Below are 14934 nucleotides of genomic sequence, written 5' to 3'. Positions count from 1 at the left end.
AGTCTTCTGCATGCCATTGGAAATAAAGAATCTAGCCTCTGGGAAATAAATAAAATCTACAGATTTAATATTGAATTAACATCAGCTTTTAATACTGGGGATGCTATTGGGTGATATTTATTATTTGACATACCTTGTTCGGTAAAAACTCAAATGGATCACCTTCCATACTTCTCCCTACCCAAATGTTAAAACAGATATTCCTTATTTTTACACTATTTAGAATATAAAATCAACACAACCTTAACTATAAAACTGTTTACATTCCACATACACCTAAGTCCATACCTTTTTCGGCATCTCAAATGTTTCTGCTGGTGATGCTCACAGTATCAGTCATTCTCATTCAGCAGTACAAGCACCAAAGTTTTCAAAGATTATCAGCAGCACAACTGTATATCAAGAAAAACTCCACACCAGTGGTTTGCCCACATCACTTGGCAATGTCCCTTTAATATTAATACACAGAGAAGTAAAATTTTTTCATAAATTTGTTCAAGTATGTGGAACATGTAAAATGCATAAGAATCAATATGGACTTCATTAATGTTATATTTATTTATTTTCCAGCTTCATACAAACTGGATGTAGAAGCATAAACATAGTACATTTCTACCATTTTCAACAAAAATATAACCAATATGTACAATTATTGTATTAAAAATACAAAAGGATACAGACTCCACCAATGTCTTTCTAAAAGACATACAGGTACAAGTAGTATCAAAAGTATGAGGAAATCACCAGTTAATTGTACATTCTGCACTTGACATCACAGAGCGAACTGAGATTAGCAGTCCTATGGTCTACAATTACTTAATGCTTATATAACATTTGTGCAACTTGTGATAGAGCTAGGATTTTGTATTTCTATACGCACATGAGGTCCATAGCCTTGAGAATAAAACTGGCAAATAATGCATATTACATGTAAAATTACAAATGCATAATTGACAATGTTATATATAAGCAAATAGACAAAAGCTATGATTACTGGAGAGAGAATTAAATAAAGCACTGACATTTGTTTGATACAGTGAAAAAACACTGCAATTTGATCTTTAAAAGTTGAAGCTATTTACGTTTATCTACTGATCAATATGATCAGCTGAGTTCAATGGAAAAAAAAAATCCAAGACCAGCAGTTCCTCACATTTGAGTACTACTCGGATTGGCAGCCTTCACTTCTCCGGAGTCTGTGCAAAAACAACACAAAAATAGAGGGGAGGGTCATTTCAGTCATTATAGGGTTAATAGCAGCTGTGAGCAGGTGGTTGCTACACATTGGCCTTCTCTACACATGCAGTGTTCCATGAAACCATTAACAGTTGTGACTATTTCTGCATTGCAAAGGCTGGCAAATCTAACTGTGTTATCTTTATTTTTTTTACTTAAAGGCTCGATTATCCCCTAATGTCGAAGTCAATAGATGGAGGTTATTAGATCAGTGTTAACAGCTGACATGAGCTGTGCCATCCCAACTTGCCTTCACTGCAGTGTTATCCAGTTAACTTTTATTTTAATATAACTACTATATAGTTTAAAAATAAAAAGTATATAATTTAACAGTGGGGTTGCCATCTGTCTTATTACAGTGGGACACTTTTTTTTTAGCATGCCATCCTGTATTCCACAAAGCACAGGTATGAGACACACTGTGTCCTCTTGATCACTGACCAGTTGTGTTTCTGCATTTACACCAGACCCAAATGAGGATGCTGTTAACACTAACATTTACAAACTTGTGAAGATTCCAGGGTGGGGCACATTAAGAGCAAAGCCAGGTAGTCAAGGAAAGGCTGCATCCTACAACCTCTGCCTTCCCTTCTGCCCTGCTCAGCCATGTGATAGCAATATTCTTCCAGGAGCTCAGGCTGGCAACCCTACTTACAGGTGTGAAATAATACTGTAATTACTATTCAGATGCACTATTTGATCTCCCAAACACAAACATACAAAATTGTAACAAAGGCATTGTAAACAAGCAAATAAGCACTGCCTCCTTGAAGGATCTCAAAGCAATTTTCTCTTTGTAGGTTAAAGGCCAAACGTAATTTGACAACTAACTTATCTCATTATCCCAATGAGACTAAGTGCTAGGATTGTGATTAAAATCTAAAAGGAAGATTTAAAAAAACCCTTCCAGGCATTGGGAAGTGCAGCCAGAGTTAATCATCCTGATGTGATGATCTTGGAATTTGGAATGATACTGTGTGATGTGGCAGACAGCGACAGTGGTAGCTTGGAGATTGCTGCACTGTGCATTTCAAGCAACACAGTTTGAAAAGTGCCAGGGCGATTTCTTCACAGTATTTCACATGCAAGGGGAGAGGGGACAGAAGGGGGAGGGGCAGAGGAAGAAGCCCCATGCTGCTTTAAGGCAGGGAAGGAGGCAAATAGGTCCACCATCCTTTAATCATAGTTCCAAGGCTCCTATTCTAGGGACGTCTTCTTGTGCTCTCCTTTAAGGTGGCTCACTCTGGATCCAGAAAAGCCCAAGTCTTAGACAGCAGAGACTTGTTCATCTTCTGCAAACATAACAGGATAAGGGAAAATAAGAGTTTAGTTTATAAAGAATAAGACTGCTACCGAACAAAACAAGCTGTGCATGCAACAACAACTGTGTGTATGGTGCCCATGTGTTCTCAATTTCATTGTGTAGGTATATATACTTTAAAACAATCTAAATTTCAGTACATTTCAGGTCTCATGAGACATACTCCTTTGGAATTTTGATCTTGAAGGAAAAAAGGGCATGCTTAAACTAAGCTAGATGCAGTTATTCATCCCAAGGAGCACAACAGATACTCCTAGATACCTAACAGCTTCAGAAAGGCATCTGACGTTTTCCCCTAATTATATCTTCAATTTAGTCATCATTAGTAGAAACAATTAAAATTCTCTGTCATGGTAACTCTCAAAGTTTGTGGCAATTCAGTTAAGGTAGACTTCATTTTTTTCCCATCATGTTCAACTGCGAAGTTCATCCTGCACCTAAAACCTTAGTAACTAAGCACTTAGAGGGAGAAGGGGAATGTTAGTCTATCGTTAAGCAAAATAAAGCATTCAAGTGAGTGATATTGGCACCACCCTGCCTAAATTTTGAGGACCTAAAGCTGCAATCCCTTGTTCTTCATGGAAAAACATCACAGTTGAGCTAAAGGATAAAGATGTAGACACATTTGTAGGACCAGCAAGGTAGCGAGACAGCAGTGGGCTCATCATGTGAAACAGAGTGGGAGATTCAGTGTTCACAGTGTAAAGAGCTTCAGGCAGAATGTGAGCAACTATCCAAATAAACCTGAGCAACAGTGCTCTGCCGGGTGGATGGGCAAGTATTCTGTAGACCAGGATACTTTTTTGATCATTAAATATGTGGTTAATGTGGAAAATCTTGGCAGGCAGGGCTGTACAAGGTGAACATAGGCACCTCCCGAGAAGCTGCCTAAGCCAACTGTTTGGTTGTTCAAGATTCAATTAGGAACCTACGTTCCAAATTTTAAATTACATTTTAGGATGAACTGAATTCCCTCCCTTCCAAAAAAGTTAACAAATAGCAAGTTTTGAAATTAAATAGAGTTCAAATTATGGCAAGATTTGTGTAATTTGCTTTGTCTCCGTGTCTGAAAGCACTGACCCGTTTTGCATGCAGCACACTCAAAATCTAACAAGTAGAAATTTACCATCTTCCTCTGTGGAAAACCCTTGAGATGGATAGTGAGCAAGACGTGGGTCTGACTCATTTGGTTTATGCCACTGAGGTTTGTTCACGGGCCTGCCAGTTGAGTGGCCGTGCGACTGCTGCTGTGGAGTTGCTGTCCCATGAGTCTCACATGTCCGTGCCACCATTCTAGACCTCTGAAGTGCCACATTGTAGTCTGGAGGCTTCCTGGTTGGATGGGAGCCACCTTCTGCAAACTCAGCAATAGGTATTCCTACATAACCAGGAGGAGTTGGAGGTGGTTCCCGGTATCGACCCTCTTTTCTTGCTGCAGGAAAAACAACAGGTGATTGTTAAGAGACAGGATGAGGAACATGCTCAAAGGAAAATAGACAGTTAAATGCTAAATAAATATCAACCAACTCAACAGCACAGGAAGAGAAACTCTGAATGACAAAGGTGAACTATCATATGCTAGACAAGGAGCTTGTGAAAAATAAATCAGTCAAGAAAGTACAGAATATATAGCATACACAGGATATAGCTATTCTTCCAGCAGTGAAGCATTAGTCTAACAAAAATCATCAAATTTCATGGGGAATTTGTTCAAACCTCACAACTGAAGCGGTTCCATCAATTGTATACAATAAAATGTACAGTGATCAAAGCAATAAAGACTCAGGAGTTCACAGAAATAGTAAACATCAAGAATTTTGGCATCTCTCCACATGCATGATTAACTTAATTCTGGAGGTGGATGAAATTTTTAGTCTATAAAAACTTGGATCCAAGAGCTCATCTCTTTTGTTTTTAGCATCTTGGAGGGGAAACAAGAAATACATCTGATACATTATTTTCTTCCTACAAATCTTACTACTTAATGAGGCATAAGCTACAACTCTAAGAGGTCAGGAAGAGAAGTGGGCTTCATCATTATACTATTTGCATGCACTGCTGGCTGCAGCCCCTACGGTTGTATTCTCTGCAAAATCAAAGTTGAAAGTATTCCCATAAGAAAAATGACTGAATATTACTCTACCTAGGAGATGGAAAGACCACCACCTAGCCTGTGGATATCACTGAGATGCAACTGTTTACCTGAACAAGGCTTAACTCAGGGCATACTGAGAAGCCCTCTCAGAGAGAACTGTAAAGGAAAAAATATCAGTTAAGAATCCTAAGCATCTGCCGGGACACACAACAGATAGGCAAGAGTCTATGTTTCAAAGTACTTGGAGAAGTCAGCTGGGACTTTGATACTGAACACTTATTGTGGGCCCAGCCTTTTAATATATGACCACTTTAATGACAAACAGGACAATACAGCAGGAAAAACCATTGACACAGGCAATTTACTTGGCACAGCTTGTCAAACACTGTATACTCTTGCATAAGTGCTGATGACAACACCACCCTGCATCAGGCAGGATGAATTGACTGAAAGGGCAGTACAAGCTTAAAATGGACTGGTGCTTCTTGGATGCAAGTTTTTATAGACTAAAAATAAATCCTTGGTATTACAACAAAACCAAACATTTTCCAATAGAGTCTAAGTATTTTTCTTGGACAAACTGTTTAACTGAGCAAAGCAGCATGAAGAAATTTCTGAGAAACTTTATTCAAAGATTTCTGAAAATAAGAAGTTCTATAGAAAAACTATTGTAGAAAAATTCTATTGAAATACTGCAAGACATCAATTAAGTACAAAAGAACTATGTACACCAGAGGGTTCCTGGGATAGTGATACACAGATTTACATTTGCAGGACAGTTAGTTAATAGTAGTGAAGGGCATGGAATTGTGTTGGTTTGAATTTTCAGGTGTCTTTAATGTTCAAGTCTATAAAAATGTATTGGCAAGCATTGCCTTGAGAGGCAAGTTTGGAAGCACACCTGTTGCACATTCTGGAGGAAACTAAGGGTATCAAAGAGTAAAATTGGAGATTGGCATGAACCCATTCACCTTCTTCCTCTTGATAGCCCAGGGATTTAGACCTGCACCCAAGCTTTGAGGCAAAAGGCCACTGCTAAGCAAGATACTCAGGCAGAAAATGGAAAAGCTGTTTATCACAGTGGTCTCAGCATGAGCTCAATCTGGCAGACATTCAGCTGTGTCAGCAAAAAATGGCTTTCAGATATTCTTCATGTTAACCTGACAAAAGGCAAAGTGAGGGGGAATGAAAGGAAGAAAAGAGGCAAAAATTCAGAGGTATTGGATGGCCCACAGATTAGGATGCATAGAAGGAACAATATGATAAAAATGTTAAGCTCTGCCAAAGACACCTTCATACTAATTTATACATTATCTGATCTTTCCATTACTGAATGCACAGAATAGTATTTCAGCTCTAACTTCTTTGAAACCTCTTCAGTTTCAGCAGTCCAAAGAAACATTTCAGTTGGCATTTAAGCACAAAGGGATCCATCCCATTTCAGAAGTAAGGAATATTCACAATTATCAGACAAGTCATACAAAGGTATAAAGTAAAACACTTCTATAAAAATCAGGCCACATTTACTAAAACTTCTAAATATAGCCTTATGGAGCCTTACTGTGATGAGAAATTCAAATTTCAGAACTGACATCTAAATACATCAACCTCTCAAAATACTGCCCAGCAGCTGAACTAGTTTTTCGATGTATGGCAGGCTCTTTTGAAACACAAAGGCACTGCCAGAACTGAGAATCAACAATAAATGATATTTTCTTTTCCCTAGCAATAAATGCTTAGTTAAAGGGAAAAATTTGAGACTACAAAATGTTCAGTTTTGCTTTAAAAATTAAAAAAAAAAAAGAAAAGAAAAACAGACAAAAGAAATGCAGAACAATATGAGAAAACTTAACCAAATGAATTAAAATACTTCATGGCAAATGAAACTTAACTTACCAACAAGCCCCTTGGTACTACTTGATGCTGCTGCTGTGTGGGCAGGGACAGGAGCTGGCTTTGCCTCCTCTGCTGGTACAGACGTTATGCTACTGGTTTCAGCTTCAATCGAAACATCCTTCCCACCCCTCCGCTTTATGGTACCTGTATCACCCTCGGAGTCCTCTCCCCAGTATCCTGTGGAAGATGCCCAGCTCGCTCTGGACTGTGCTTGATCAAGGCCCTCCCTACCCTGACTTTGCCTGCCATACTTTGTGCCATGGTCAGGGAACATCAGCTGGTCCATGTGGCCGCCTGAGGCCCACAGTCCCACCCCATCTCCTGAACTATCAAAATGAGCGTGTCCAAAAGGCAGCGTCTCCCAGCTCCTCTGGTGCTGGATTGTCTGGATGTTGTCATGAGAGCCACTCGAGCAAGAAGTCCAGCTCCCACGGCCGCTGTCAGCTGCGTCGAGCGAAGCTCTGTCCCCCTGGTCCTGTGACAGCTCTTCTGTACTAGGAGAAGAAAGTACAGTTGCTCCAGCATACAGGCCTCTGGTCTCTGACAGCGGTGCGTATGAGCTGGGTACACATTGATGAGGGGGACAAAAAATCCAGTGTTGGAATTGGAAATCATGAACAGGACGCACAAAGAAACAAAGAAAAACAAAACATGGTGTGGGGTTGGACTAGGTGACCTTCATGACATTTTAAAGGTCCCTTTCCACCCAAGCCATTCTATGATTCTATGATGGAAGATTTTGATGCACTTGATAGTACTTATTGTTTGCATGAATGGCTAATTCAATTTTGAGGATATAACTCTTTTCTTTCAATAAAACAAAAACAAACACAAACAAACAAACAAAATTGGACAGATAACTTGCTGAAGCCTTACACTTCAGTGGTGTAATTTCAAAAGGTAAAATTTTAACTTCACAACAGCCCTTTAAGACAGGCAAACCACACAGACACACATACAGAGAAACAGACAGAGTTGTTCTACTGCTTTTCCAGTCATGCTGAGCAAATGGTTCAAAAGCTAGAAAGAGAATTTAGCAGCAGCTGGCTGATAATCGGGTTGAGATTTTGGATTTTTTTTATTCTGCTCAGGAAACTGTGAGAGCTAACTTTTCAACATTTTCTGCAAATGGAAATGTATTACAACCTTATTTTTGGAAACACATGCTACTTCACAGAGCAAGTATGTTTTCTGTAGCCTTTCAGTGATTAAGTGAGCCTGACATGATCCCTTACACAGCAGCAGATAAAACCAACAAAGTGTCACTTTTGCTTAGCAGATATCCAGGCTCCTGGGACTTACTCTTCCAGGGCACCTTCCTATGCAGACTAGAACCCTCTTCTTCCAAATATTTAAGACATCTGAATAAAGAGTTTGCATAGCCTGAGATTCCCAAAGCTGAAGTACAACAGTTTTGGAACAGGTCTGCCCTTCAAAGACCCTGCAGGATTAAAACCCCAGAAACCATTCAGAGGACTGAAGCATCCAAATAACAGCTCCCCCCAAAAAAAAAAAAAAAGTAGATGGAGACTAAACAGAAGCCAGAGCTCCAATTATTTTCACACCAAGGCTCACTGCTAGAGATTTAGAGAACTCCTCACAGCACTAGCTTCCCCACCATTACAGAAGTTAATTACCTAGAAAATTACTAGAAAACCAGCAGCGTAATGTGAATTTTAGCTTCCAATTATTGTTGACTAGAAGAGATATTTGGAGTAAAATATTTTGGAGTTAGACAGATATGCACTTTTCCATGAAGCAGACTGGAAAATTGCTAGCTATTTCTGTTCTCAGTTTAGCTCTGAATAATTGTTTGAATATCTCATCTAATTCAGTTAATTTCCCATGGAGAAAGCAGGCTAGGATACACTGCCACAAAGTGGATCATCTACGGCACCACTGAAATGCTCAGATACTAACATCTACTGAGGTGAAGTCCTGTTGCTTAGACCTCATCACTCACTCAGGAGTACAAAACCTTTTCTTGGCAGGAATGGAGCATTATCACAAAATGAAGCACTGAAGTAGTAGTTTTTTAAGAGCAGAGGAGAAAAAATATTTGAGAGATACATGGACAAATATACACTCCACATACACACGATATGAAAGCATAATGTAAGTAAGCACAAATAAAATTCTTACCCTAAGCTGTATTGATCTGGTTCAATCATGATTCTTCTATCAATCCTTCCCACACCAAGATTTGTCTCCACAATGCTGACAGAATGCCTCTGTCTCCTCTCATCATGCAGGGGGACTGGCATAGAGTCAAAAGAGGAATTGCTGACAATACTAGATCTGGAAGAAATTTCACTGTGACCAGAATCTGAGAAGTTATCCACAGTGCTGCTTGGAGCCAAAGTGTAGCCTGCAAAGAGAACATGGCATTAATCAGACTCTCCAAGATGCCTGCTCAATTCTTGTCAGGCCACTGGCAATACTGCAAAAAAACTAGCACTAAAACAAAGCTACCATTACACTTACACAGCACTGCAAAAGATAAAGATACACAGCAAAACTGTTTGACACTGTCTTTGGTATCTTAATCAGATACAGGATTGTGGGAACATGTACTACTCATTTACAAACCAACTGCTTTCCTCTTCTAAATTCTTTTCAAATTCATCATCATATCCTCACATTATGAAATATGACTTCTCAAAATCTGCCTGTGCATAAACACTGTCTCCAAGACTGGAAGGAAAGAGATCTCTGGTTGAGATTACTGCTTAAAGTAATCCCAGAGACCCTCCCATATAGTCTTTTTATTCTGCAAAGCTACACTACAGAGATGAACAGATACATGAAGACCAGATGTCTGGGCTGACTGCTTATTACGTATCTTAGCTGAGAGAGGGGCAGGTTTTCAAGTTTTTTTTGTGATACTTGGCTCACTAATTAATTCCAAATTCCATATTACCGGAATTATGGTGAAATTTGGAGGTAGGTAGCACTGACATGGCCTGACTGAGGTAAAATCTGCAAATCATGTCATAGAAGCAAATTCAGCTTTTCTTTCAGTATTAAACAAATTGTGCTGAATGTTCTTGTCAGCTAAGTTAAAGATCATTAAACACATCCACAAGTCACCACAGTTTTCATATTTTGCTTTCACTCTAATCCTAAGTGGCAGAATTACTTCAACTGATCTACCCCAATTCACTTGCTGAGAACTAATGCAGGAAATTAATGCTGTCATTTTTATCTGAAAGAACATATCATTAGCTTCATGTAACCATCAAACCAAGGATGTTTTTTTAAATCACGTTTATGATTTGCTTTTTGAGGAAATAAAGTGCTGTTCACACTGTGAGTCAAGAATTCCAATTCCTTTTTCAAAAAATGCATAGGCCTGACCATATTTATATAAGTTCACTCTTTACTAATGTAGTATTTGGGAGAAATAATGATGACAGCTCAAGGTGATATATCCTCTACATATTATCCTCCGCCCTCTCTCCTTAGTAAATAATACTTCAATAGAAGTCACTTCAGTCCCTGAATGTGTATTTTCAGTCCCCAAAAATGTATATTTTACCATAATGCTCTATTATGTAACTTTAAACTAAACTTTTATGCTATCCTGAAAAGAGAACAACTTAGAAGTTACATGCAATACATCTAGCCTATTATATTTCCAAAGTGTGGAAGTATGTTTAAATTACAGGACAATGCCTCCTGTATTTCGTAAATTCATACCCAGAACTATAACTACCACAAAAACAAACAAGAAAATAGTTTTTTTCCTAAATTCCCTTTAAAAATAACTCTGTGAAATTACTTAAAAAGATCTGGATCAAGAAAGCTTCAATGTATAATACCATTCCTCAAAAATTCATACACATGGTTTAAATAATCAGGCTGCTATTAAAATATTCTGTAGTATAAAATATAAATTGCAATACTAAATATTCTGATTTGAATTCCAAATACCTTAAGCCTTTCTGTCATAAGTAGGTCACATCCCATTCAGATGCATGACACAGCAAATAATTCCTCTGATAGACCAGTGTGGTCAATGCTGCACAAAGATTTTAAGTTTCAACCTGCACACCCCTCCACTGAAGGCAGGAAATACTCATCATTGGAATATTTTTTTGTCAGAAGCAGCTGCAGTCAGAGTGACCTGCTGCATCAAATCCTGTATCATACCAAGCTATCTTTTCTGGCTTTTGATCACCAGAGGGCTTTCAGGTACCCTTGAAATCAGGTTTACAGCTACCTTTCATATATGCCACTCTGCACCACATTTTCAGCCCTCTTGCTGGCCTTACGTGACAAAAATAGGAGCAGCAGAATTGAGTGTCCAAATTCTCTCTCAGAAGCTTCCAAAGTCCATGAGCCTCAAGAAACAGGATTAGAAATACTGAACATCTACTACCTTTCCTTGGAGAGCTCTGTGGTGAAGTAGGAGGAGAAGAGAGCTGCGAAGACGCACTTGAGACAGCATCTTCAGATTGTTTCTTGTGACGATCCAAACTTCCTTCTTCCGATAGTGAAAGGATTTTCTTTAAAGCTTGTGGGGAGTTAATGCCTTGAGGTAAGAATTAAAGTAGGCAGATGTTAAGTCCAGTATAAATACACAGTTATATTTCACAATGCACTTACAGAGCAGACACCCCTCAGGAAGAAAAAGCTACATATTTTTCGTGTATATTGCTGAGTTCCTGACACCAGCTTAAATGAAGCAAAATGTTAAAACATATTCCTGTTTAAAATATAGTGCTTTATTTCTGCATATTAGTGCAGATGACCTTTCATTCTGGCCACTTAAGATAAATACTTTGCCAGAGAAAACATGAAGATTTGATGTTGCAGAATACTGTCTCAACATATAATTGAGGATATGCATAGGAATGGTTAGTGAGAAACTTGAACTAAAATTAGCTTAAATACAGACACACACTCATCTCACTGGTTAGTGAAGATTTATATAGTAAGAACTTAAACTTGCTCTCCTGTTTCTTTTCTATTCAGAGTAGCCTAGAAGGTCAAAGGAAGTGGGAAAGAAAATTAATAAGGATTAGGCTTATGAAACAAGGCCATCCTGCAGCTGCCTTTCTCTCTCTCATTTTTGAAAACTATCTCTGCACCAGCTTATTTTGGGAAACTACAGAGTAAAAACATCCTGAAGATGATGTATGATGTAAAGATCTAGGACATCAGGAATAGCTTTTCCCAGACCACAATTATTCATCTTTCTCTTCACCTCCCCTCAAAGATCCACCCTGGGACAGCCTTATAAGTGAAGACAGAATTTCTCTGACAGTCTTGCCAATGTTTGTGGTAGAGGTTATTTCCAAGCATTCATGGACTTTGATCTGTTGGATCACAATCCTGCTATCAATAATTCACAGCTGCCTGATCATCCTAACCTAGTCAGTTTTCAGAAACTTTGCCACTATGAGCAAAAAATTGCAGTTTATGAAGCTTCAAAGTCCTTTCAAGATTAAAATTTAATGGTAAAATCAACAAGATCTAGATGAATATTGAATTGTTTCTTGCTCATTTTGCTGCTACTGATGCTTTCTTGCAGCCTAAGCAGTGCATGAGGAAAACCAATAAAGAGTGAAATCAGAATTAAGCTCTTGTGCAATAACCATCATGAAAAAGTAAAGGCCAGTTATGCTACATATACTTCCTAGGGATTATGGGAACAGTATTACCATACTTGTGATTTAAAGAGTTCATTAATAGTGCATACATGTTTTGTACACATGTTGGGACACAGATTTGGAAATCAGAAGAAGTTCCTACAGTCTGGTGCCTTTCTGTAGAATATGGAGGCAACAACAACTGTGTAACAACAATAAAAAAGCAGAAGGGAGTAGAAGCCAAAGGAACAATTGTCAATGTGGAAGTTCAGACCCACATTTCTAACAGTACTGCCAATTCAAGCAGGCCTCAATTGCACCTTAAAAATCTAACTTGTGAAGAGACACCAAAACTTCTGAGGCATCTCAAGAAGTCCAGGTCTCTACTTCCTCTAGAAAAGTTAAGGCAAGATCCCAAGGCAAACAGTGATAAACATTTATTCTTTCCAGCTGTTAGCAATGGGTAAATACTTACACTGATTAAATTGACTGGATGCTTTCCCTAGATTTCTTTCCATTTCTAGAGAACTATGCCTAGACACCACATGAACAGATATAACCTGCGTATCATACTACCAGAAATGGAAGTCAGGACCTTATTTGATTAAAAATGTCTTCCCAACATAGGCAAACAAACTTCAGAAAATTACACCAAATTCTCCCTTGCTCCACCTACCGAATGGTGGGAGGTCTTTGACTGGCACCTTCTTGCGAGAGGGGTAGAGAGATACGGCTGGGACCTGCAGTGCTTGGTTTACTTTGTGCTGCTGCTGCACTTTCTGCTGGATGCCTGCCCGGGGAGCCACTGGTGACGTTTCAGATTTCCCAGATCGCTTGTCTCCCGTGTTCTTCGGCACTTTGCAAGAAAGGGGACAAAACATTGAATGACTGCCAGCCATGGACACAGTGGTGTTTTAGTCTGAGCAGTGCAAAGCCCTCTGATTAACAATTAAAAGATGCTGAAATACTTGTCCAATTAATACAGCATGTTATCTTTAGACAGAAAAGATGAAGAAGAAAAGAGGGATATGTAACTCCATTTAAAATATGTACATTATCCATTATCAATGAATGTTTTCTTTCTCAAAATAAAGCTCTGATAAATAACCACTGTTACAAAAAATATGACCAGAAGTTATACTGGGCTATCATAAGGACTACAACTGATTCAGAGCAGACATATAATTACTTCTTTTTGCTACCCTGCAGGACAGGAAGGGCACAACATACAACATTTCTTAAAATCAAAACAAAATGGATATCCAGGATAAGTTTCCCCTCTGCTGCCCCAGGTATAGCCCTCCAGGTATCTCTGAAACACCTGGACATAAGAAAATCCCCTACTCTCTCAGAATAACCATATTGTTATTCACACTAATAGCCTCAGTATATCAGAAATATAGAACTTTTGACTCCTCTGTACCCTCTGTACATACAAATTCAAAATCCACTGTGCACTTCACTGTGACATCATCTTAAAGCCTTATCACCTGTATGTATACTATGTCTCTATCCTGTTAATCCACAGATTATTTCCTTAGGATTCATAGATGTTTAGTACTTGAAAATGACTAGATAAATAATTTTCAACTTTACTGTCTAGTTACTGTTCCCAATTGATTCACTGGACTAGAAACAGTTATATTGAACAGTTTTCTTGAAATCCCCAACAAATGACAATGCTCACATGTGTTTGTGGCTGGCTCACACTGCAGAGAGAGTGTCTGAAGGCTCTCTTCATCCATTTCAAGATCCAAGTTTGAGAGATACTGCTTCACTTTCCGTGCCATCTGAGCATCTTCATAGAGCTTTTTAGCATTAAGAAAGGAGCTGCGACGGACCCGCTTTTTATGCCCCCCTGCTTGTGCAACATCCAGCACAGCTGCGTTGGCACTGCCCTGGCTGAGAGACCTGGAGTGAGGGGGGCAGAGGAGGGAGGAAAGAGAGCAAAGGTATGACTTAGTCCAACATGATATCGCCCGATAAACGTGAAACATGCAAGGGACTGCATGAATGTCAGTCTATGTCAAAGCTTACATGCCTCATTCCAGTAAGTCAAACAGCTATAACAGATAGAAAGATGAGGGCCAGGAAATCTTTTAATGGCACAGATATTTTAACCTATTTTGCTCCAGCTAGGCAATAACACTTCACACGTCTAGAAAAGCATTCAAGGTAGCTCTCTCACATAAGCCATCTACTGAGAGGACTGGAGCATTAGGAAAAGCTCATGCAGTGAGGCAGTGCTGACAGAAGACTATAGGTGAGGTTTAAATTCAAATACATATAAATACATTTTGAAAGCCCTCTGAGTTTTAAATCAGACTGTATACAAAATGTACAGCTCAGTTTACAGAATAGAACTTCTTGGTAGCTTGCAAGACTGAAGAGAATTTTGTGAAATAAAATGATTGGCTAGTTCATGATGAAATAAATGTCATGCACATTTATGTATATCTATATGAACGCTATGCATTGATCCTGAATTGTTAAGGTAAAAATGATGGCTAATTGTAATATGAAAGTAAGTTAGTCAAGCAGATACTCTAAGTTTCAACTTTTGAAGTTGATTGTGATAATTGTTTAATAGATATAAGGAAATTAACAGCTATTTTCAGCTGTTGCAACCTTGTCATTTTGTAATTTCATTTTGACAAAAAGTCTCTTCCTTCAGCAATTTAAACTACAGGTGGGAAAAAACACTCCACTTCTACCTATGGCCACTTAAAAATAATTTACAGCTTCTGTGTTTTAATCTCAAATCAAATGTATTGTCAGTAAAAAATGGTTAC

General features: G+C 38.6%; 1 protein-coding gene across 11 annotated transcripts in view; it reads right to left on the bottom strand.

Moving 5' to 3' along the window:
* Window positions 1-534: 534 nt before the first annotated feature.
* The window catches only part of RAPGEF2 (Rap guanine nucleotide exchange factor 2), a 184654-nt gene continuing 170254 nt past the window's right edge, over window positions 535-14934 (bottom strand). For 9 of the 11 annotated variants that reach the window (XM_071431967.1, XM_071431969.1, XM_071431972.1 and 6 more), the window contains 7 exons: window positions 13830-14053; window positions 12819-12998; window positions 10930-11082; window positions 8691-8916; window positions 6549-7108; window positions 3684-3989; window positions 535-2528 (listed from right to left, as the gene is read on the bottom strand). In XM_071431967.1, the coding sequence (XP_071288068.1) occupies window positions 2503-2528; window positions 3684-3989; window positions 6549-7108; window positions 8691-8916; window positions 10930-11082; window positions 12819-12998; window positions 13830-14053 (1675 nt within the window). In that variant the 3' untranslated portion in view covers window positions 535-2502. Of the gene's footprint in view, window positions 2529-3683; window positions 3990-6548; window positions 7109-8690; window positions 8917-10929; window positions 11083-12818; window positions 12999-13829; window positions 14054-14934 lie in introns of those variants that run through there. The other 2 variants (XM_071431970.1, XM_071431977.1) reach the window with 2 other exon arrangements.

Source organism: Agelaius tricolor, unplaced genomic scaffold, assembly GCF_023055355.1.
Source record: "Agelaius tricolor isolate 1412-34295 unplaced genomic scaffold, bAgeTri1.0.p SCAF_8, whole genome shotgun sequence".
NCBI classification, from domain to species: Eukaryota; Metazoa; Chordata; class Aves; order Passeriformes; family Icteridae; genus Agelaius; species Agelaius tricolor.
This window is presented reverse-complemented; position numbering and strand designations above follow the sequence as displayed.